The following is a 26,193-nucleotide window of genomic DNA, read 5'->3' as shown; positions in this document are numbered from 1 at the left end:
TGCGAGACTCGTAAGAGTAGTCAATGACATTAAAAACCCCCTTAGTAGTATTTTGGGATCATGAAAATTATTACAGTTAAACTGCACTTGCTTGAACTCTGATGGCTCGAACACCTGGGATTTCTCTGACACAATTCAAAATACCTATATGATCAATATAAATAACCTTGGATTTCGCAAACTTCGATTTCTCGAACACTCGGACTGACTAAACAAATCCTAGAGAATAACTTGGACTTGTCAGCCATTTTGTCAGTTTGCGTGATATAAGGGGTGAAAAACTGGAAGCCTATCATTAATCAAAGTGTCATTTTAGTTAATTACAGGTAATATTTAAGTCCTCGTTAGTCAGGTAGTTTGAATCTAACACAGTAGTAATTGAAGTTTGTGATTACATTCTGTTGATTACTGCTAGAACCTTGGTTCTCTTGATTACTCTGCTGTAAAGACAATTTTCGGGAGTTCTGTCTTTTTAACTTTGATCAAATTTAAAATCACGTTTAACAAATCAAAACAAAAAATTACCATTACATTAAGGTAAAAATAAGGTACAGTTTTTAATAAAATATTCATGTTTCTAGAGAAATAAAATATCACTCATAAATGATGGTAGGAATACCAATTTAAAGGAATTAGTATGCCTTATAGAAAAACAGTACTTGTATATAGTGAAATCCACGTGTGATTTTGATTTGTTACTTATGATTATTTATACATGCAATTCCCTGAAATACTGAAAATTTAAATATTTTGATGCCAAATATGGTATATAATCTAGAATTACGGATGGCAGTTACAAGTTGGCATAATGAAAGCATCAAAGAAAATTAGATGAAAACAAATCATTGACCCAAAAACTTGAAATCTGAAAGTTGTTTTAAAAGCAAACACAGCATTTTTAATGTCCTCAAATCAACATAACTTTCCGGAGGTGAATTACAATATCCAAGAACTAACAAACTGCATAGGATGTAAGCAATTTCTAACAATTAAGTCAAACTCGGATCGGCAACAAAAAGAATAAATGTGTAATATTGTGGTTGGATCCTGGCTACCATGTAGTGTGCTAGTCTTCAGAAGATAAGTTAATTTAATGTAATGATAGACTAGTTTTTGTCAGATTCAAAGCCAGAAAATAAAGAGGTGGGACTATAACATCCAAAATTGGTCCAAAATAAAATAAAATATTTTATTTGCTGTGAATAAAAGAAACTGATAAATGTTTTAACAAGTGGTATAGTAACATCATTTCTGTAAGAATTAGTTTTCATACATTTGATTCTGTGACCTTATTATGACATCATAAAAAAACACATTTTTTTTTTAGTTTTAAAATAAGGAAATTCTGAGAAAATTCCGAAATTTATGTAGGTTTCTTGAAAAAGTAGTAAACTCCACATTCTCTAACCATGAAGAGTTTTGATAGTTGTGTATAAGAAGTATATATAAAGTATATCCACATTTTGGTGGAGGCATCAAATTTTTACAATGATAGATGCATATTTTACCTAATTTTGAATACCAGTAAATTGCAAAAATACCCATTTGCAAGACGTCATTTCTTGATTTTAGTTTTTGTAATTTTATATTATTAAGTTTATCTATCAGATACCCAAATGCACACATACTTAGAAAAGTAGAGACATTTTATTTTGTGGCCATTTTAAGCTTTTACAGTCCCAACCTCTTTCTAAGTGCAAATTTAACCACTGTATATGTTTGTACACTATGTTCTACATATTTAAATTAAGAAATAAATTCTCCTAAACTAAATATTGATTAAAATATTTTTTCCATGCATAAATTTAGATTTTGAAACCTTAGATGGGGAATATCCTATGAAGTACCTCAAGTAATGAAGTCATTTAAGGAGGTAGACCTAGGGTCAGGAAAATAACTCTTAAAATCAATGATATGTTTGTATCCTATTCAATTTCACCAAAGCCTTTCTAGCTTTCCTTTGGAATAGAATGAAATCATTCCAAGTTATTTTGATGCTGACAGAAGATTGATGTAAAATGGTGAATACAAATGTTCCAATGATTTGCAAGAGTTGTGTCCCTTACCCTAAGTCTGCTTCCTTAAGCAACTCTTCCTAAACATGCTAAAGGAGAATATATAGAATGTAAAAACATGTATGTATAGATTTCAAGTATTTGTTTCTCATTTTAGGTATGGATGTGTGAGTTTTGTTCTAAAGTTAACAAGATAGATGTCATGGAGGAAGAAATCCCGAAAAATGAAGATGTCACCTTCATGTTAGAACCAGCCTTATCTACAAGCTCTGCGGGGCCCTCTGGCACAGATGAATCATTGGTGGTCTTCTGTGTAGATGTATCTGGCAGTATGTGTGTAACAACTGAGGTAAACATTAGATACACTACTGGTATATAGCAGGGAATATGGGAAAGCTAATTTTGGTATATTTTAGCAGTCTGTCTGAAGCTGCCAAAATAAATTAAGTGCAAATTTTACCCTGGGCTTAAGTATTATTAGTGAATCACTTAGCATTCACTAAAATTTTTCAAATACCTTTTTGTCTAAATATAGTCATTTTTTTCACTTGCCAAACAAAATACTCCCTCTTCTCCTCTTCCCACTCATAAGGTATCAGTGTTTTTGGTCATATTGTTTTATGGGAGTAAAGCACAATACACTAACATTCTTATTAAATTTAACATAAGTAGGAGTTTTGATCTGATTAAGTTCTTTCAACTGTTTTGTTTTGTTTTAAATTAATTGCTTACTGTAAACCAGGAAAATCTTATCCCATATTTAGCAACCACCTTACCTTCACACTTCATACATATTTTTATAGGCAAAATTTTGCACTCTTATAATGGTTTCAAGCTGTTATCTTCATCCTTAAGCACTTCCATGTCCAATCAGTAACTTGAGTATAACTGTTAAGATCTTTATCACAAGATGGCATACTACAACAAAAAGTCTGGCATTGATTTTTGGGGTTGTGACTTGTGACTCGAGGAATTAGGGGACATAAAGGGACCAGAAACAGGCATTTTCATGATGTGCATTAAATAACTTGAGTATACATGTAAGTGTATAGATCTGTATGAAATTATATATCACAAGGTGCCATACCATGAAAGGAAGTAGGTGTTGTGACTTTTATCATTTAGGAAGTAGGGACCAAAAAAGGACCAAGAACTGTCTTTTTCCTGATATTTGGACAATAACTTGACCTTAAGTGAATGAATTTCTTTGATATTGTCTACAAGATGCGGTACCGTGAAAGGAAGGCATCATTATCTAGATTTTTGGGGTTGTGACATGAAATTATTTGGAATGAGGAACCAAATAGGGACCAAAAAAATGCATTTCTTTATGTTAAGACAATAATTTTAGTGAATGTGAATGGACCCGTTTTAAATTTTAATGTGTTGTTTCACAAACAGAGAGTTGGGATTGGATTTGGGGGGTTGTTACTATGAGGGACTAATAGGGGCCATCAAACCAAGCATTTTTTTAAAGTTTGGACAATGATTTGTGTAAAATTATTTGATCTCTTTGAAATTGTACCACAAGGTGCCATACCACCAAAGGAATGCTAGGATTATGATATTTTTTTTTTTGAGGGGGGGGGGGTTGTGACTTCAACTATTTCAGAATGAGGGGTCTAAAAAGGGGCTAGAAACAAGCATTTTCCTGATGACCCATCAATAATTCAAGATCTCCTTGAAATTATATAGCAAAGTGCTATACAGTCAGAAGAAGACATTGATTAATTTTGGGGTATGTTAGTTGTATTCATTTGGAATAAGGGACCACATCATTCCTGGGCAAATTCTTATCCTGTGGCAAACATTTAATCTCAATCCTAATTTAGAGCTGTATTTATTAAGCTTGAATAATGTCTCCATACTTGTTGAATTTAAACATGTGTTCAAATTTGTATCAGTAGTTTTATGGCCTTATTCAAACAAAAATGGGATCATTTTCTGTGTTGGACTATAACTCAAAATGTACATGAAACTTTGATGAAATGTGTATTTAAATTCTGTTCTGCCTTAAACTTGAATAATTGGTCTATATTGATACATTCTTTGACCACTGCAAGAATATTGCATTGTGTAATGGAAAGCAATTTATTTACAAACTGATTAAATTGAAAATAAAGTTTATAATTTATATTTTTTTTTAATATTTTTTTTCCATTTTACAAATTATAGTAAACAATAGCTTAAGGAGGTAGGCTAAGGTAACTCTTGAAATTAGTGATATTTTGTATCATATTAAATTTCACCAAAGCCTCTGAAGCTTTCATTTGAAGTAGAATAAAATAAATCCCAAGTTACTTAGATGCTTAGATGAGATTGATGTAAAATGCTGAATACAAACGTTCCAATGATTTTTAAGAGTTGTGTCCCTTACCCTAGGTTTACCTCCTTAATTTATCATACTTGTTTACTCCTATGTAATGAAAAAAATAACAATCCTGGTATATGTAGGTACACACATTCTTTGTAAAGAAATCCGTGAGCTGTTTATAAAAAAGAATATCATAGAATATATCTATGTAACTCAGATAACAGCATAGGAATGTCTAAAATATTGTTCAACAATATTGTTTACCACATTTGTCAGTATTGGTTTTAGGAGTTAAGACTTAAACATTTTAGAAATTTTGGGCCAAATGAGAAAACAGGAACATGCATTTTCCTAATGTCCTAATGTCCTGATGTCTGTGCAATAACTTGAGTAAAAGTGAATGGATATCATATAGATTTTACTACATTATTGATAGTGCCATACCACAAAAGTAAGACTGGAATTGATTTTTGGGGAGCCATAAAAAGGAGGGAGGGTCACTTTGATTCTGGTCAAACTCTTGTCCTGTGTCAATTATCTAATCCAAATTAAAATTCAAAACTGTATCAAGTCTGAATGTCCGTACTTGCCCCAGCTGTTCAGAGTTGAAACTCTGCGGTCATATTAAGCTGCACCTTGCAAAACATTTTATTTTTTTATTTTTGCCTTACAGGATTTTCCAACTTATAACATCTATCAACTATTTTCCAACGAACAGTACTCTAGCACTTGTTCAAAATCACTGTAATGGGAAGAAAGAACAATTTTAGTTCAATGCACATACTAGGAGAAAAAAAATGAAACCAAAAAGTTTACAATGTCAAAAAATTACTACAATATATGTCATTACATTAACACAAGTATGACTTGTGATTTAATATCAATTAATTATCATACATTTAGGTTCCAGGGCATATAAACTTCAGAGGATCTCAGGCTCTTAACCGAATCCAAAGAACAAGAGAGGACCAAAGGGATCAATATCTCCCTCGTCAACGTCGAGATGTCACATATGTTTCACGTTTACAAGCTGCTCAGGCTGCCGTAGACCATCAGCTTGAGGAGATGCTCAAAGAACATCCAAACAGAAGAGTGGCACTGATTGCTTTTAACAATGAGGTATATACCTAAAGAGAGTAGGTGTTGTATGTACAATGAAATTTGTCTAAACATAAATTCTCATCCAAATGAAATATATGTTCATAAGACAGGCACTTGGTGAGTATAGGCTCAAAATATATTTAGATATTTTAGTGTCATTCCCTGTAAGAATTAGGCAGTAGGTGAAACATAGTATAAAAAACCATCATTTTGATAGTGTAATTTGACTATTTGCACTATCAGAATCAAGGAAAACAGACAAAATTTTCCATATCATGCTGGATCATTGAGTTACAATTTCATTTAAATGCACTGAAAATGAACATTCCAAGGGCAGATGAGTCTGTAAAAAACCTCATATTTCTAAAATCTATTGAAAAATTTCTGAGCAAATCCAATGATACAGAGATCAAATAATGGTCTTTTCAAATAGAGGAAGCATCATTGAATGATGATTTATTGTCAGATCAGTGGGGTTTTGACATGCATGTTTCTGATTTTTCCTGTTTTGCCAGATTCTTACGAACACTTACACTTTAGGTTCTCCAGAAGTTGTCTGATTTATTATACAGATTTCCGACTTACTTAAGGTCCACAGTCCACTGTACTGTCATTAGGCTACTCCAGGAAAATTATCATACATATATTTTAAATATTGAATAATTAGGTTTGATAACAATGATTATTTTACATATTTCTTTGAAATATCATTGTTGGTTTTTGCATATGTAATCAAAGTACTCATGTACTGAATCAATTTATAAATGTATATCGATTATTTGAATTTTCACTCATCAAATAATTGTCAAATTGCATTCTAATTACAAAGGACATTACAAAAAGTACACACCAATTTCATAACACATTGTAGCAGTATGCCAGCTTGCATAATATTCAGGTTCGATGTCGGTTTACATGGCACACCTAGATGAATGAAAACAAAACTATAAGACATACTGCGTAACTGAATTACAAACTACTAGTTGGCCTTTCCCGGTTTCTAAATATTTTCGAGTTAAATTTCAGTTTTTTTACCTCTAGGTCAAAACTGTCTGTCAAATCATTCAAACTTGAGCAACCACAATTATCGAAATAAATCATGCCCTTAGATATATGTCCCTCCTTCACAGTTGATCAGCTTTATAGCTCAAGTGCTACAAGTTATTGCATAGACACACATACATTAACATATACGCCAAAGTCTTAGAATACCATTTTAACAATTATGTATGGTGCAGACAACTCTAGCCATGCACTTTTAAGGCCCTGGAGCACCTGCAGCTCTTCACATGTGGCCAAAATAGCCCAATAGAAGGATTATAACAAAAGGCAGTATCACCAGACCACATACTAACACCATGCATTATTGAAATTCCTATGCTATCATTTAAGCAAATTTTTTTTTTATTTGTCATCTCCGGTCTTCTGATGTCATGAGGCAGATACCGTAATAAAAATACACGATTCAGTGAGTGATAGTTTCAGGGATCATGCTATGTTTTTTGTAAAACATTTAGCAAAAAAAATGATTGGCAAATGATAGCATGGAACCCCTTTCCTTACATAAGTTTCTTGATCGGATCCACTGCCCCCTTTTTGCAAATATATTTGGATTCAGGAGGACCTGCATGAAATATCAGAAGGCAACTTCAGCATTCTGACTATTTATATTCTCGCAGGGTGTTCATTTCTATCTATATTAGGCGTCTAAAAATAAATAGGCAACTAGAATATATTGACAGTGAACGACTGATTGCATAAGAATAAACAGGCACCGATAACAGATTAGAGGTCAACTATTTTTTATGGGATCATTGTTAATGCAAATGTACAATCCAAATTAATCCTAATTAATCAGCATATTAAGTTTGCAGTAAAAGTTGTTTATTGAGTTTGTTTATTGGCGTAAATAACATAGAATTAAGTTTGATATATTAGAAATACCTATAAAATGGACCTAACCATCTGCATTTGAACCTAAATGGGGTTTTGTTCTGTATAATAACAAAACATTACATGGTAAATAATGACTAGATTTCTAGTGATTCCTGTATGTTTTTATGTTATTTATTTGTGGAAACGAAAGTCCTATTTCTCCTTTAAAACCCTGGTAACCTATGCTGAAAATTTAGAGGTTGATGTCAAATTGCAAGATCTAATTAAGGAAAATTTTTTTAAAGTTCTACGGACGAACGCCTTACTGCAAGAACCTTGACCTTAAACTGTTCTTTGATAAGTAATCTTAATACTCTTATTTATAGGTAACAGTCATTGGAGATGGTAAAGAAACTCCAGTTACTGTTGCAGGAAATAAATTAACAGACAAAGAAGAACTTGTAAAAATAGGTAAAGATTTGAAAATGCCTGTAGCTGTTAAAGAAACCAGAAGATATCTTGGAGATCAAGTTTTTAAGTAAGTTATTTGAGTGACAGAATGAGATTTGCCTGTTTTTTTTTACCCTCACTCATTGAATGGGTGATATATTGGAATCATCTTGTCTTTCCATTTGCCATTTCATTTTTTTTATACGACCGCAAAAAAATTTCCTGTTGTATAATGGTTTCATGCTGTTGCTGTCATCCATAGGCACTTCCACATGCGTTCATTAACTTGACTATAATAGTTAAATTAAATAGATTGTTATGAAATTATACCACAAGGTGACTTACCTCAAAAACAAACCTGGGATTCGTTTTTGTGGTAGTAACTTGAATTGTTTAATGGACAAAAGGGGCCAGAAACAGGCATTTTCATGATACCCTGACAATAACTTGAGTAAATGTTAATAGAAGTCTTTTGAATTATATGACATGGTTTCACACCACAAAAAGAACACTGTGATTGATTTTTGAGGTTGTGACTTGAACCATTTAGGAATTAGGGCTAAAAAGAGAGCAAGAACAATCATTTTCCTGATATCTGGACAATAACTTGACCTGAAGTGAATTTATCTGTTTGATATTATTCCTCAAGGTGCCATACCACCAAAGGAAGACTTATATAGATTTTGGGGGTTATGACATGTACTGTTTTTGGAATGAGGGGCAAAAAAAGGGCTTGAAAAAAGCATTTCCATTCTATATATGGACAGTAACTTGAGTAAATATGATTGCATCTGTTTATAATTTTACCACAATGTGTCATTCTACAAAAAGAAAGTTTAGGATGAATTTAGGGGTTGTGACTTGAATTGTTAAGGAATAAGGGGCCTAAAAAGGACCAGAAACCAAGCATTTTTAAGTCTGAACAATGTCTGTAGTAAAATTAATGGGATCTTTTTTAAATTGTACCAATAGGTGGCACACCACAAAAGGAAGGCCAGGATTAGTTTTAAGGGTTGTGACATGAACTTTTTAAGAACAAGGGCCCAAGTGTCCAGAAATAAGCATTTTCCTGATGTCAATAATTTAAAATCTCCTAGAAATTATACTGCAAGGTGTCATACAATAAAAGGAAGAAAAAGATTGATTTTTGTAGTGTTCTTGTTTATTGGCATCCATGAACTTTGAACACAATTAACCAATGTCTTTTTCAAAATCACACTTGTGATAAAAGAATGATTTTCAACCATGCATTTATATTATAAAAGGAAAAATATTCAGTGAATGCATACAAAAAATATTGTTTACAGTTTATTTTTTTATTGTCAAATAAATTCTAATCCTGTGTCAAATATCTAATCATAATCAAAATTCAAACTGCATCGAGTTTGAATGGTGTGTCCATACTTGCCCCAACTGTTCAGGTTTGTATCAAGCTAGGCCCTGCAAAGCATTTTATTCTGTGTTTCTCTTTTGACAATTTTCATTGCATCATCATTCTGAATTATTTTATAACAGTCTGGAGGAAGGTGGAGCAACAGCACTGGGACCTACTCTATTAATAGCAACAACAATGGCTGCCCAACACCCTGGGTCAAAGGTCATTATCTGTACAGATGGTTTGGCAAATGTTGGACTAGGTAGATTAGACCAGGAGTCTGAAGAAGGAGAGGAGGGAGAGTTCTATGAACAAGTTGGTATAGAAGCTTCATCTAAAGGGTAAGATAATCTGTCAGGAGGATGACCATTTGATTCTGGTACTGAATTACATTTTTTTGTGGTTTTTTTGTTTGTTAAAATATTATTTTCAAATATTTGCAGGTATGAAAATATGTTTTCAACAAGTTTAGGACAGGGTTAATTGTTTTCTTACTTAATTAAGACTCTGGACTTGATGTTTTTTGTTTGGTTTTTATTTTGGGTGGGGGGGGGTGGCAGACAAAATAATTTATCTATCCGCCTAAGAATCAAATAGTTGTCCCCTGACACAAAAAATTCAGTATTTTTCCTTTTTGAGTTCTTGTGTCAAAATTAACTGGTGAATTTGTAGTTTTAGATTTAGCAAAAAGCTATAGAGCACATCATGTTTCACTATGTTGTTAACCTTAAAATTTGAATAGATAACCATTTTAGGGAAATAATCATTTAAGTAGCAGTCCTTCTAAGAATCATGTAGGGGTGATTTGGTCAAAATATTTGATATTTTAATATGTTGTGAAGAATGCTTCAGAGTATTGACATTTTTTCTGACCTTTCTCATAGTGGTGGGGGGAAATTCAGTGGAATGCACTATCTTCTTTTTTTTCAAAGGGAGAGAATTCTGATTTTGCCACAATAAAAACTTAATTTATATCAAATATCTTCTATTATAAGGCTTCATATAAAAATGTCATTGTCTATTCTATAAAAATAAAATGCCTCAAGCTATCTGACATCAAATACAAATATATGTCACTTTATTTATTTTATGAATCATGTAACTATACATTGTAAGTTTGCATGATTCTTATTTGGACTGCTACTTACAAATCCAAGTGAAGAGATTTACTGTGAAACCTTTTTAAACTGGTCCTCTTTTAGACTATGTATATTTTTTTTTTCAGTGTAACCATATCTGTGATTAGTATAAAAGGAACCGACTGTAAATTGGTACACCTTGGTAAACTGGCTGATAAAACTGGAGGTCAGGTTAGTATTGACACCATCTACATATAGGTACTGGCGGATTGAATTCTGGTAGTTCTTCAAAATACTTAATCTCACTGTGCATAGGAATGCAGGAAATATTCCTATGGTCCTATTTTTTTCTATTTCGTGAGGATTGGTGAATTGGGAAAAAAAGCTTGCCGAATTTTAGTTAAGATATTTTACATATACTTCTCATTCCATTAAATCTGAAAAATAAAGACCATGAAAATTTAATTCCCATATTTAAAGAGCAAATTGCAAAATTTGGCACCCATGAATATTACAGTATTTAGATTTTGGTCATGTTCCACGTTTTCAATTAAGTCCAAATCATGGTCCAAAAAACTTTTTCTTTAATCAGTACTTTAATAATTCTAGAGATTCTTTGATATGCTGATGGTAACCATGTATTTAGAATTTAGATATTGTACCATGATAGTTAAAGGTCAATTTCAAATCTTTGAGCTGTTTTACAATTTTCATTTTGAAATTTTGTCCAAAACCAAAGCAGTGTCAAATGAAATTTTCATAATTAAAAATCAGAGCTATGTCAAGCATGAATGTTTTTTTTTTCACATGTTCAGTGTTCTGTATCTAGAGTTAAATCAAACTACAATTGTTAGAGTTTGCTGTAAAAAAAAGTAGAAAATGATCTTGGAATTCTCTGACCTACCAATAAGCCCTTGCCCTTATTATAACAAATCCTTATACACCTTAGGAGGGATTGTCACATATTTGAAAAAATCATCAATTAAACTCGTATTATTTGTTAGGTTAATATGGTTGATCCACTGAAGCTTACCCAGGAGTTTTCCACCATCTTGGCAGACCGTATCATAGCAACCAATGTGGTTGCTACTTTACTGCTGCATAAAAATCTGTAAGTTTTTGTCTAAATCTACAAAATATTAATAGATTATTAAATACTTATATCTTTTCCTATTTCTACTTTATTATTTTCATATTATCCCAAAAGTTTGATACTAATACAGAAGTTTAAGGCAGGACATGACTAAGGAAATATTCCAATAATGTTCTAAGTTGAACATTTGTTTAATCCTGTGGGAAAGATAAAGAAAAACCAAAAAATATATATCGTATGAGAAAATCGATATAAACCCCCTTGATAGGACACTATATCACCTTTAATAAGCCTAAAACACTGTTTCTTTTTCTTTTTATTATGAAACTTTGAGCACTTACTCTTTTCTTATCATAACACCTCGGAAAACAAAAGAAACACCCTGTCTATTTGTTTGTGTGTCTGTTTGTTTGTCCTCATTTATTATTAGTGCAGCTTGTCCTAATCCACTTGAGGGATTTTGCATCAAATTTTTTAGGAAGGTTGGACATATGTATTTGTGCATGAAGGAATATTTTTATTATCGTTGCACTCCAAAGGGGAATAATTCATCTTAATGGTTTAACATTAAACTATGTGTGACGTTGGGGATATTCTCTTTGTAAGCATGTTACAGTATGTCTAGCTTAAAGCATAGAATTTACTGTCATAGTTTTGATGTAAATTCAGAATTAAGTTCAAAAGTGTGTCTTAAAGCAAAAGCATTCTATACATAATCATTGATTAATTATCTTCTTTTAAGTTATGTAGAAGAGGATGAAAAAGAATTAAGTAGAGTTGAAAGAACAATTGGAAATGTAACTGCAGATACAGAGATTACATTTGAATATGGGATAAGGACAGGGAACAAACAAGAGGATACACCTGTACCCATGGAAACTGACCAGAAACCAGAAGGTAGCTGATTAATTGGTTTTGGAATCAGACAAAATTTAAAAGTAATGAATCATACTCAGAAAAAAATATGAATCTGACAATGTGGGCTATTGAAGATAAAATGACAGTTTGTTTATCTTGGAAGTGTCAGAGGTTGCAGAAAAGTGAGTTCAAAATTACAAAAGAAGGATGGGGGAAAGTGAGTTATCTCCCTTTGTTGATGAAATTACAGTGTGTTTCATATAATTTATACCTTGAATTACTGATATTTGAAAAAGAAATGAAATGAATGCATTTCAGATTACATTTTGAATAAGATTTCATGGATTTGTGTTTTTAACCCTCTGCCTGATTCTTACAGAGAATTCTTTAAATGCTTCTTTAAGTTCTGAAGTCCTAGTTAACGAATGCAATTGTATAAAATTTGCAATAACTAAAACTGGAATGACAAAATTTCCTCTTAAACTAGGGTGGAATTTTCTCAATATAGTAAAAATTGAAATTATTTTTAAGCAATTGAATAGTTACAATGTAATAAGAAATTCCACAATAAATCCTGACCTGACAATAGTTCACATCTGTATGAAGTTTGTAAATTTTCATTGAAGTAGTGAGCAGGCATGGTAAAGAGAAATTTCTAATTATCCCTTGGCTGTGAGAAATAATACCGGTACTATTAATCAAATTTTAGCAAATTGACTTGGAGTATAATATAGACAAATATTTTGTCACATTTTTCTCAGAAATCTCAAATGACAGGTACATGTACTCTACTTCAAAAAGGGATCCAATACAACACTTGCTGAATTCTTCTGGTAACAATCCCCTCGTCATTGTGTATTACACAAACAACAGACACAAAATAATGCTTTAAGCTAGACACTGAATAACCTTGTATCTGCAAGGGGAAAAAATGTAACAATAAAGTGGATTGCTGCACAATGCCGCTGCAAAATACAGTTTATTATAATATAAAATACATAGTATATTCCAAATGAAACACTTTGCCATGTATAGTAAAATAACGTCTAAAATTTAGCGGAAGTGTTCTTTAGGATTTCGTCGTGCTGAATAAAAGACTTAGAAAAAAGCCTGCCAAAATCCCAAAATATTTTGAGCAGGAAAATATAAGAGCAGGTAAAATATCAACTGAAAAACCGCAACGACACCCCTACTTAAATGATGCAAATACCCAGGAGAACTTAATTTCTTTCTAATTCAATATTCAACTGAATGAAATTATAATTCTCCTTTTAAGGACTTAGGTGAGGGCCCAACTGGGGAAGAGTGTAGAATACAATGAAACCTGTCTAAACCGGATCCCTTTCAGACTTTAAAGTTGTTCGGTTAAGAAAAAAGTTAGGTTTACCCAGGTAAAAGTTAGGTTTATCCAGGTAAAAATACATTAAAATTGATACAAAGTGTCTTCAAGATAAATCTGGTTTAGACAGGTTTCAGATTATTCAGGGTTTGGTTTAGACAGTTTTCACTGTACTAAGTTAGCGGTTATACACATACTTCTTACTTGCTTCTGATTCTTCTTTAATTTAAGGAACTCTGAATATACATGTATTTGGTAAAAAAAAAAATGTAATCATAATTCTAGTAAAGTAAACCCACCAATCTATCTGTTTGTTTTACATGTATCTTGCTTTTGAAGTTGAACATCTTTAAATTCAGATACTAAATCTACGGAGGCAGCAGGATCATCTAAAAAAGAAGATTCCAATTTCACAGTTGAAGTTCCTGATGAGTTGCCATTCCAGCTACAGATTAAATACACTGACACAGAAGGAGCAACTGCTTTAAGAGTTCTTACTCAAACCAAACCAATAACAAGAGATAGGAAACAGGCTGAACTGAGTATGTTATAGTGCATACAGTGAAAATGTTCAAGAGATAGAGTTTGTCCCTTGATATAAAGACAGGTAGTTAAGTGGACAATTGAGAAAGAGATTAAAACTTTTCAACAGAGACAGATTTGAATACCTATGTACTGATAGATAGTTTAAATCTCCTCCTCAAATGTCCATTTACAACATCTTAAGGCAGTTTATCAGATGATTGTTAGTTAATCAAGGGTAGAATGATCCATGAACATTATAATTGTATGGGCTGTAACACAATGAATTTTTTTGCATGATATAAATGGTTTATGAATAATCTTGAGTAATTGAGGGTCCCACTAACCACTTTAGAAATACATGTATTTAAGAATGAGAATTTATGTAAATTACTATCAGCAGATGTAAATATATAAATACTAAGTGAGTGTACTTTTTATACAGCTGCAAAAAAAAAGATGCAGTCATATATTGGTATGATGCTGGCGTCTTCATCTGTAGACACTTGGTTTCAGGGCGATAGCTTGAGTATTAGTCGTAATTAGATATTTATAAAATTCAACTAAAGAAAGCTTGGTAATTTGATTTTGGGGATTATAGCCCCAACTGTTCTAGAATTAGGAGCCAAAAAAGCAAGTCCAATTTTAATTTTTTTAAAAATTCATTTGACACCTTGTGGTGGAAATCACCACCTGTATTTTTCAAAAGTTTTGAAATACAAATGTTTTTCTAAGTAGCAAGGGGTTAAAGGGGTAAAAAAAATGTCATTTTTTGAAAGACTGTATTTTTTTTTAAAAATTCATCTAATTTTAATAATTATTATTTGTAAGTTGTACCTTATTACATGGGCTTTAAAAGTATGCTAGTATTATTAACAGTTTTTTAGATGAATACAAAGTGATCCATGAAAGTACCTTGACACCAGAACATTTTACTTGAATTCAAAATGTTGTGCAATATTGTATCCAGACCAGTTGGTGTGTCCATAAGAAACTTAAACTGTGTCAAAAACTTACATCGTATCATGGAGTCTGTCAAGTGAACATATTAGCGGGTATCAATTTTCATGGTTTCAAAAAATGATTTGCATTATATGCTGTGATAAATAGCTTTTCTGTCCACCACGAATATATTGAAAATTAGTATACTTAAAAAGTGTATAGATTGGACAGGTTTACAGTGTATTCAAGGCTTGGCTTAGACAGGTTTACAGTAGGTTTATAGTGTATTCATGGCTTGGCTTAGACAGGTTTATAGTGTATTCAAGGCTTGGCTTAGAGAGGTTTACAGTGTATTCAAGGCTTGGCTTAGACAGGTTTATAGTGTATTCAAGGCTTGGCTTAGACAGGTTTACAGTGTATTCAAGGCTTGGCTTAGACAGGTTTATAGTGTATTCAAGGCTTGGCTTAGACAGGTTTACAGTGTATTCAAGGCTTGGCTTAGACAGGTTTTATTATATATGTTTTTCTTTGATAGAAACCAATGTTAAAGTAATAGGAAGCCATGTGCAGAAACAAACTGCATCCTTAGCATTGGATGGTATGTACACACAGTCTAGATCTAAAGCTCTGATGAATCAGCGGTTACTATGGAGACACAAAAAGCAAGTACCAGCTCATGTACTAAATTGATTTAATGTAGACTCCTTCATGTTTGATTTTTATACAACTGCAGAAAGAATTGCGGTCGTATAATGGTATGATGCTGTCATCATCCGTTGACATTTAGTTTTCGTGTGAAAACTTGAGTATTGGTGGATCTTTATAAAATTCTATAACAAAGTTCCAAACCACAAAAGGAAGATTGGTATTGATTTTATGGATTATGGCCCCAACTGTTTAGAAGTTAAGGCAAAAAAAATCAGACTTGAATTAATTTTTGGGGTTAAGAGTTGAATTTTCAGAAATCAGAGATCAAGAAGGAGGGCAAAATCATGCATTTTCCAGATGTCCAGACAGTAACTGAATTATTAGTGAATGATTTTTTTTAAAAAACTGTATTAAAAGGTGCCATACCACCAAAGGAAGAATGGGATTGATTTTTGGGGTTATGACTTGAGCCAAGTAAAAATAAGGGGCCCCATAGGGTCCAGAAACAAGTATATTCTTTCTGTTTTCTTGATGATACCTTGTTTATTTCTGGTCTAATTTTGATCATGAAAAAAGCATTTTTCAATCAGATTTCAGTTCTCATATGGTCTTCAAGTTCTTAGGGGACCATGCCCCAAAATATTTATTATTTTATTTTTGGTCAAGTTTTGAAAAAAAAATTTTTATTGGGATTCCATATGAAAATCCCAGTCTAGATACAAGAGCTTTAAGAAGTATGCTTACCAAATTTACCCTTTCATTCTCCTATTTATGAGAAAATAAGGTACAAAGTGATCTTTAAATGCACCATGAAGCTATACAAGTATATACTTAATTGAATTTCAAAATATTGTGCAATATTGTGTCCTAGTGAGTTGTTGTGTCCATAATGAACTGCACGTCCCTGTGTTTAGTGTGTCAAAAACTAGTTTTGTTTCCACACTTGCTTTAAGTGCGCTCAGCGAAATTTTTTATTGATGTTTCATATAAAAGCATTTACTGCTCGCATCATGTTTGACGTAAAGCCCTAATGTGTTTCTTTGAAAATGTGCTAAGGTCAATGCTTTTACTTGTCAATGAAACATAAAAAATAAATACATTCAATTTTTGAATATATTTTAATTTTGATCATTTAATCATTATGTAATACAATTAAGACTAAGTGTTGGTAAGAATCAGGCAATATGGGGAAAATCGTTCATGTCAAAAACCCACCGATCTGACAATTGAATATCACTCAAGGATACTTTCTCTATTTGAAAAGACAATTATTTGATCTCTGCATCATTGGATTTGATCAGAAATTTTTCAAAAGAATCTTAGGAAAATGAGTTATCTGACCTTGAAATGTTCATGTTCAGTGCATTTCAATGAAATTGTAACTTAGTGGTCCAGCATGATATGGAAAATCTTGTCTGTTTTCTTTGATTCACTTACTATCTGATTCTTACAAATACTTACATTTAAAATCGGAATCCATTAGGAGGGTGTCCGTAGTCAGGACTCAGGCAGTTGGTGGCACATATCAATTTGAAAAAAAAAAAAAATTAATTTCATCCATTAGAGATCACAAACTCACTCAGACATTAATGTTGGTTTGTAACTTATCGAAATGGTATAAATGAAATAAGGTACTTAGAAAGCTGTAGAAACTTTCAGCTCAAACTAGAAAAAGATGATCAAAAAGAGGCTACAAGAAATATTGATAAAACATTTTTTGTGAATATCTTTACAGGTCTGTTCCTTTAGGATCAAGTTCAAGATCAGAAGCAGGAGCAACTTACAAGGGTGTATTTAACACTGTATCCAAGTTAGAAAACAAAGTTAATCTTGCCCAAAAGGTTGGTAGAATCACAAATTATATTGAAGATGTGTATGACATGAAACTTAAGTTTATTTCTGTGTATGTACATTTTCTTCTTTTTTTGTCCCGTTTCCATATTAATTTAAGGTATAAATTCAAAATTTTTTGGATTACATGAAAAATTGTTGCTTTAGTTTCTTTGAAATGCTAAATCTAACCATATTTTGGGTTGGTTTTTTTTTTCATTTTTTTTCATTATTGCCATCACTTGGCGTTCATCATCATCATCCGTTAATGTCAGTTGTTGTCATTAACAATTATACAAAACTCTTCTCTTAAACTACTTGACCAATTAGAATCAAATTTGGTATGAATGTTCCTTGGGGTATCATGCATAGAACTAATGTGGGGATTTTTTATCCATAGAAAAACTTGGCCACTGTTACTAAAAATAGAACATAGGGGTCAGACAGTAGTTGTATCTCCAAAACCGTTAGGTTTAGCCAAATTCTTTCAATAGCTGAAATGATGCTTTCTATTAGGACTACAAAAGTCTTCAGAAAAAAAAGTTGTCAGACAACTCCTTATCAGAGTTATTGCCCTTGAAAGGGAAAAAAACACTTTTTTTTAGTTTTCTATCTTGAAAACTAGAATAGATTCAAAGAAACTTTCAATTTTTGAAATTTTTTTTTGTTTTTTTACATTTTTCAGCCAATATCTTGATAATAGATAGAAACTTTCAATTGCTGAAATTATCCTTATGATAAGTCCTACCAAAGACTTCTTGAGTCAAATTTGTTGGACAACTTCTTGTTAAATTCAACCAGGTGAGAGATTCAGACTCCAAACAAGGTAAGTGTTAAGTTTCAGAATTTTCAAATGTTAGAACATATGGTGTGTCTAATGTATAATCACAACCTAAATTCAAATCTGAATGTATGGTCAATACTTGCCTCATGTGTTCATGGTTCAATTCCTGCAGTCATATCATACTGTACTCAATGGAACATTTTATTGATAATTTTATGCTTTGTTATAAACAAATGATACAGAAAATCAGACAGATTTTAATCTAAGCATACAACAGATAAAAGCCAGAATCAGTCCAGTGTTAAATTTACCAATTTACAGAAATATTGTGCCTAACCAATTTCAGAAAGAGAGATCATTGTTTGGTAAGACAAGAAGTGACTCAGAGGGTTCTGACGATGATGAACCTAACGCACCCTCATTTTCAGTACTAGATAAACCCTCAGCAGCTACCAAATCTAAAGGGTTTTTCAAGAAAAAGAAGGTAAAAGCCTGTTAATTAGTTTTAGACATGATTTTCTTCCGCTTTCAGCAGAATTCACCTTTTTTTATATGGTTCTTTTTTATATGACCAATAAAAATTTGCATTTGTATAATGGTATGGCACCGCAACCACACTGTTGTCATCATCCATGTCATTGTCTTCACTGGTTTAAGTGTGATAACTTGAATCAACCTTTATAAAATTTTACATTGAGGTTCTAAACAACAAAAGGAGGATAAGTATTGATTTTGGGGGTTATGGCCCCAACCATAAATACATGACCTCATGAATTCGTGTCTGTAGTTAAATACTGTATAATATTGTAATTTTTTTTACAGTGGAACATTTTAAAATTCATAAGTATTCCATTCCTATTTCAAAACTGTGAAATCAAGAAGTAATTAATTTTAACATTTGCTTTACCTGCAATAGTATTGTTAGAAACATATTGAACAACATTTTGTGTTACATTTGTCGAAGAACAGACCAAAAAAATCAAGAAGAAAACATTGTACCAAGAAAAAGGGTGTTTTATGATTCCTCTGTTGGTCATTTAAACCAATTATAAATAAAGGCAGAAAATAATAAACGCAATCTAAATAAATCATACTAAAAATATATTAATGATACATAAATGTTACAATTACAAATTCAACAAAAATGATACACAAATGTTACAAAATCTTCAAAAATGAAACATTACTGTTACAAAATCTACATTATTGTTATAAAATCCACAAAAATGATACATAAATGTTACAAAATCTACAAAAAATATACATAAATGTTACAAAATCTACATTAATGTTACAATTACAAAATCATCAAGAATGATACACATATGTTACAAAATCTTCAAAAATGAAACATTACTGTTACAAAATGTACATTAATGTTATAAAATCCACAAAAATGATACATAAATGTTACAAAATCTACAAAAATTATACATAAATGTTACAAAATCTACATTAATGAAACAATTACAAAATCATCAAGAATGAAACAAATGTTACAAAATCTTCAAATATGAAACATTACTGTTACAAAATCTACATTAATGTTATAAAATTCACAAAAATGAAACATAAATGTTACAAAATCTACAAAAAATATACATAAATGTTACAAAATCTACATTAATGTTGCAATTACAAAATCATCAAGAATGATACACGAATTTTACAAAATCTTAAAAAATGAAACATTACTGTTACAAAATCTACATTAATGTTATAAAATCCACAAAAAATGATACATAAATGTTACAAAATCCACAAAAATTATACATAAATGTTACAAAATCTACATTAATGTTGCAATTACAAAATCATCAAGAATGATACACAAATGTTACAAAATATTCAAAAATGAAACATTACTGTTACAAAATTTACATTAATGTTACAAATTCTACAAAAATTATACATAAATGTTACAAAATCTACATTAATGTTACAATTACAAAATCATCATGAATGATACACAAATGTTACAAAATCTTCAAAAATGAAACATTACTGTTACAAAATCTACATTAATGTTACAATTTCACAAAAAATGATACATAAATGTTACTAAAGCTACAAAAATGATACATAAATGTTACAAAAATCTACATAAATGATATGAAATCTACATGAATGATTGAAAATTGATTTACAATGTCACCTAGTATCTTGTAGAACCTAAATATTTTATAATCTAGACTCTATCTACTTGATACCGGTATATGGGTTGGACTACAAAACCTTTATATAGCTTTTTATAGGACCACACAAAGTTTGTAGTTGTATAATGGTATCATGCTGCTGTTGGTATCAACCATAAACATTTGAGTACAAGTACATGGATCTCTTTGAAGTTTTATCACCATGTTTGATACTCTCAAAAGAAGGCTAGAATTTATTTTGGTAGTTGTGACTTAAATGGTATAGAAATAAGCACCACCACCCCTCCCAAAAAAAACCCAAAATGTTCCTGACTTTTTTGCAAAAACTTGAGTAAAAGTTGAAGGATCTTTATAATCCTATATTTCATACTGAGGATATCAAACAACATTTAAAGGGTTATTATACTAAAAAAAGGAAGAAGGTCAATATTACCTTCACTTTGTAGAGATTTGAAAATTTTGAGTTCTTTGCATACCTTCATTATGGGCAGAATCTTATATTGTGTTGAACTTTTAATCACAATCCAAATTCAAAGATGCATCAAGTTTAATGTTGTGTCCACGTTGAATGGAACTGTTTAGGGTTTAACCTATTGGATCGTTAGAATCTGCCTTCTGTAAAGCATTTTATTCATTGTGTGGTAATTTACAGTTGAACTAAGGATTTATCATAGTGGCTAGTAATCCTAGTATTTCTGTTGCTTATTACTAGCATTGATGAAAGTCAGTAAAGGTGTAGGTTCAGTAAGGCCCTATTTTTGCCCCAGTCTTCAACGTTTTTTGAAAGATTTGTTTTGGTCTATACTAGTTAGTTTATTTGGAAGGATATTGAATGTAGTAAATACATCTCAGCCGATTTTGGTGATATCATGGATGTTTTTGACCTAATAGTGGTAAAAATTAACATATTTTAGTGAAGTCTTCAATTTTGTTGCATTTTTGCACATATTTTTCTATGGTTTGGGGCTTTAACAGCAGTGGTTGCATCAGTGTTGATCCAAAATATTGACATATATGTTGTCTCTTACAATACTACACAATATATATATAAAGATCAAGAATGAACATCCATGTGGCCACATTTGTTTTTCACAAAAACCATCAAAAATATGCTGAAATATTGAGATTTTATGGACTTTTCATCATTAAGGCAATTTTATCGGTGCTACAATGACGAGATGCTTTTCTGTTTTGGCCTAAATCTTATTGAAATAGCTGGTGTAAACATTTATTTGTACAAAATGATAAAAATCTTTATTTTGAACAATTTCAAGTTTTGAGGCCAAAATTGACCATAACCAAACCTTCTCCTTTTAAAAAATGTACAGGTAAGTGTCTGAATCTGTTTTAAATTGTTCCTGTAATAAATGTTTTTTTTCAATATATTGTAGGCAATGAGGTCCAGAGATATGTCTGACTCCTTCTCCGTAGAGCTTTACCAGCAGATTCACAAACCAAAGTTTAGTAAAGATGAAAAAAAGAAGGGGTCTGATAGTGATTGATTTGCCATTTACATTGTTTTATTGTGGACACATAGCGTGATATTTTGCTTACCTTCGATATAGCTGATTGTTGATATTACTCACTAATGAATAAAATACAGTAAGCAAAATAAATAAATTATGAAATGATTTAAAGATAAAAAAAAATCATAAAAAAAAGAATTTTAATAAATTCCCTTCGTTACCAATGGCAAATCCAGAAATAAAAAAAATGGGCCCTGTTGATTGGTCTAAGAGTTGGCCTGCTCCAGTAATTTCCAGTGATGTGCTTTATGAATAACCAAAAAGGGAGGACTTGACTCCACCCCACCCTCTTTGGATATGTCTAGGTTGTGATTTGCAGAATAAGAAAGAATCAAAGTACTGAATTTTGTTTGTATGAACCAAATTGTTTATGTATAAATGTATTTTCACGTATTGGTGGTCTATAGAAAACTGGTCCTAGAATCATTTATAGTACAGTGAAACCTTCTTAACCAGGAAGAAACTAATGGCATGTGCAAACCATTTAGAGTACTTTCATATTAATTTTTAAGTACCCGTCCACATAAAATTCAGACACTGCCAATGGTAAAGTGATTTATAGTGTAGAAAAACCCACCAAGCTTACAATGCCTTTTTAAGACTATGTATGCTATATTTTGACATAAGTATATTTACTTCTGTATTGAATTACTGTTATTATTAAATTTGTGAAAATTAAACATTTATCTCCCAATAAAATCAACCAAATCTAACAAATTCAAGAACGATAACTCTTGCAAAGTGCCAACTTCATGTCCAATCTGTAAAATTTTTATCTCAAAAGTGCAGCATTCAAACAAAAAACTAAGACTGGTTTTGTGATCAGTAACTTTTTCTGAACAAGAAATAAAACTGAATTTGGTGGGTTTTTGAAATGTTTGAATCACCTTCTGTCTGAATTTTACAAAGACTGATGCCTTATACATTTTGTACCTGTATAAATTGAACACCTGCCTAAACTAAACAATTTCTTCAGTCCCAAAGATTTCAAGTTTCACTGTGTCTTTCTAAGCTCTAAGTAGATTCAGTTCTTATTTAGAGAAAGAGTGTGACCATGACCTTGTCTAACGATTGAACAAACGTTCTGTTTTGGTTATCATTTTTTATTTCATTTTTCCTATAAAAGTGTAACCTATACTCCAGTAATGCTAGAGGTTGTCTGGCAAGCTATTTTCTGACTTGGAGTAAAGAACAGAATTCCAACCTCTTTACTTTTTGTACATTATAGGAGTACTGTAACCCTTTGTTGTTGTTTTTTTTTTCTTTTTTTTCTTTACATGATTTATTTTTTCAAAAATTTACAACTACAAAATTACAACTACCAATTACTAAATATAGATCATAAGGGTCTGTGACCAGTTTTTTGCCTTTATTTAAAAGAAACACAACAAATATAAGAAAAAATAAACTTCTTAGACCCTTTATTCCAATTAGATTTTTCTTCCCTTCAAATTTCAAAGAAATTTTAAAACTTCTTTCAGAGTTATTTCCCTTTTATCCCATTTTTACCAATTTTTGTTGTCCTTATTGTTTCTATAATTGTTAATGTTTTCATTATCTTTAAGATGATTGAAGTATTAATTATCAATTTGATTTGAATTGTTCCATTATTTTAACTGTATATGTACATTTATATGTATACATGTATTTGGTTTTTAAATTATATGGAAACATATTTTGCATATTTTGTGATTTTATTTTTTTTTTATCTCATTCCCTATTTATGTATTGAAATCAGTTTTAACATATTCAGTAACATCTGTGCGAGAGCTGAAAGTTTAGTGAGTAATTGGAACAGACCAGAATTTCCAGAAAAGTAAAAAATACCCATAAAATTATGTGAAAAGACAACCATCCAAAATAGACATATGATCAGAATTTGCATTTTTGTATACATTTTCAATATTCCACTGATCTGACTAAAACCTATTTTTTTTTACTTCTGATCTGATAACAGCAAAGAGAGAGAAGAACGCATTTAGTTAGTAAATCAGATGATAGTTCCTTCCTCTGCTTTTGAAAATTGTGCTTCAAGTGAAAAATGTGTACTAACAAAAGCTTTTACAAGCCATTGAAACACGAATTTGTACGTTTGATGTTTTATGTTAAAATTCACAAACAATTAACAATAGGGTTTGTAAGCCTCATTCTAGTTATATTATCCTTACGGGAATTTCCAATGTAGAATGTATTTAAATCTGATGACCGATTATTGTTTACTTCTGGGATCTTGAAACACTGCATTACAATGCAAAATATATGGTATGCTTTTCTTAATACATTTACCATGTAGAAATAGATATTTGTCTTTTTTTTATCGGTATATTTACACTTAGAATGTTTTTTCTTTTAATAATGAACTTGACGCTCAGTAAATGACAAATTTTCATGCATTTGAATTGTAGATTATGACCCATTCTCGTGAAATCATATAGTCATGCAAGAAAGACTTACATATCCTACATTCAACCCTCAATAAAAATTTTGGAAATTAACAACATTCCACTGACTTGTGAAGCATTTTTAAAGCTGACAATCTGATGAAATTTTGATATTTTAATGGTATGCATTGTTAACCTTTGAGTCTAAGATGGAAACTGCTGTTAGCATTTTATTTCCTACAAGTTAAGTTTTGATGTTGTCCTGTGGTCCTTTTCACAAAAGTTTGTAAGAGTAAAATTAGTTATAAGTTATGATGTCACAATACTTTTACTTACTATGACATCATAACTTACAACTAATTTTACTCTTACGATTTTTTGTGAAAAGGATCTCTGGTTATTATTCTTCATGTTTTGTAAATATTGTCTTTTTCGTGTTAATTAAGTTTGAGTTTTGTAATAAGATTTTATTTGTTACTTAATAAAATAAATTAATAATAAAGTTTCAGGTATCTAAGAATTCTTTATAGTTATGGCATTTGACAACTTTCCAAACCACAAAATGAAGGTTGGCACATGTATTGATGTATAATTTGGCACTTATTATGGTATACCATAGTCCATTCACTAAAAAGAAATGCTGCCACCAATTTTTGGTCAATTGCTTATTTTGATTGATGTGAGCTCCCTTTTTTTTTTTGTATGAGTTATGGGACTTTATTTGTTCAAAAATGGGATGATTTTTGGTCTTCAGACTTGAATTCAAAAACCCATGCAGCAATATCAATGATACTTTGGTGGATTGCTTTTATTTTATATTGATCAAAACTCCCTTCCAATTTTAAAAAAAAATGATTTTACAATATAGAGTTATGGGGCTACATTCATAAAACTAGAGGCTGTAAAGAGCCTAGCCAATTCGCTCACCTGGTTTGATATGCAACATTCTATTTTTTAAAAAGAGGAAAGGTAGTTTTACTTCATTTTCACAACTGAATGTATTTCCAGTCAAATTAAAGCTTACTTTTTCCCCACAGGCAAAACCTGAAACTTTTCTGGATTTGTCTACATTTGATTTATGGAAAACCAATCTATAAGTGCTAAACTGTCAGGTTCTAGATTTTGCAGAACTATATCTATGTTTTTCGTGAAGTGGAAAAAGTCATTGATGAAGATGCTGAAAAGTACAGGGCTGAGAACTGAACACCGTGGAACTCCTTTGTAAATATAATGCCATTCATTCAGTGCTGTACTAAGTTTCATTGGTTGTTTTTAGGAACCGGTCATTATTTATCTCCAGGGGTGGGCCGGCAAAAAAGTAGGGGGTCAAAGAAAACAAGTACTATCTTTAAAAAAAGATAGCCAAACACAGTAAAATTTGTTCTTTTTACTTATAATTATCATTAGGAAATAACACAATGCATGCAGTTTCAATTTCCTTTTTCGAACCCCACTAAGTTATCAGTATTTGGCCAATTTAGAAACAGAATTTTGATCAGGTGACTTGCGTTTCCATGGAAGATCGTCTTTAAGGTCAAAGGGTAAAAAGGGAAACTATACCGACTCCTTCGGAAAAATAGCAGTACTTGAAGGGGAGTATGTAATTTTTTATGAGGGGGGGGTCATGATATTTTTTAAAGAAAAATTATTTACCCATGTACTTGTGCAATACATAGAATTTTATACATAATGTCCTGTGTAATAAAGCTTTTTATGTTTGGTTCAGTCATTGTCTCTAATTGTCTGTTTCATTATTTATCAATGCATAGAAAATGACATTGCTTAAATTTTTATTTGGGGCCTTTCAGAGCTCACTACTAAATGAGGTTATCCTCATGATGAAGGTCTTGTTGTGACCGCTGAAAGTATTTAATTTACCACTGGTTGTGATGGGGGTTTGCATTT

At 31.3% G+C, this 26,193-nt stretch overlaps 1 protein-coding gene across 1 annotated transcript in view; it reads left to right on the top strand.

The window, feature by feature from the left end:
- Positions 1 to 24,808, top strand: part of LOC148614057 (circularly permutated Ras protein 1-like) — a 37,955-nt gene extending 13,147 nt beyond the window's left edge. Inside the window, exons 6-17 of the mRNA XM_088587864.1 lie at positions 2,173 to 2,364; positions 5,233 to 5,448; positions 7,692 to 7,843; positions 9,271 to 9,471; positions 10,356 to 10,440; positions 11,214 to 11,320; positions 12,045 to 12,199; positions 13,859 to 14,041; positions 15,499 to 15,625; positions 17,347 to 17,452; positions 18,572 to 18,709; positions 21,773 to 24,808. Of these exons, the coding sequence (XP_088443990.1) occupies positions 2,173 to 2,364; positions 5,233 to 5,448; positions 7,692 to 7,843; positions 9,271 to 9,471; positions 10,356 to 10,440; positions 11,214 to 11,320; positions 12,045 to 12,199; positions 13,859 to 14,041; positions 15,499 to 15,625; positions 17,347 to 17,452; positions 18,572 to 18,709; positions 21,773 to 21,883 (1,773 nt within the window). The 3' untranslated portion in view covers positions 21,884 to 24,808. The remainder of the gene's footprint in view (positions 1 to 2,172; positions 2,365 to 5,232; positions 5,449 to 7,691; positions 7,844 to 9,270; positions 9,472 to 10,355; positions 10,441 to 11,213; positions 11,321 to 12,044; positions 12,200 to 13,858; positions 14,042 to 15,498; positions 15,626 to 17,346; positions 17,453 to 18,571; positions 18,710 to 21,772) is intronic.
- Positions 24,809 to 26,193: the final 1,385 nt, after the last annotated feature.

Source organism: Perna viridis, chromosome 6 (genome assembly GCF_037379345.1).
Source record: "Perna viridis isolate PV_CMFRI_1.1 ecotype Kerala chromosome 6, ASM3737934v1, whole genome shotgun sequence".
Taxonomy (NCBI): Eukaryota; Metazoa; Mollusca; class Bivalvia; order Mytilida; family Mytilidae; genus Perna; species Perna viridis.
Note: the sequence above shows the minus strand (reverse complement) of the source record. Positions and strands in the feature narration are given on the sequence as shown.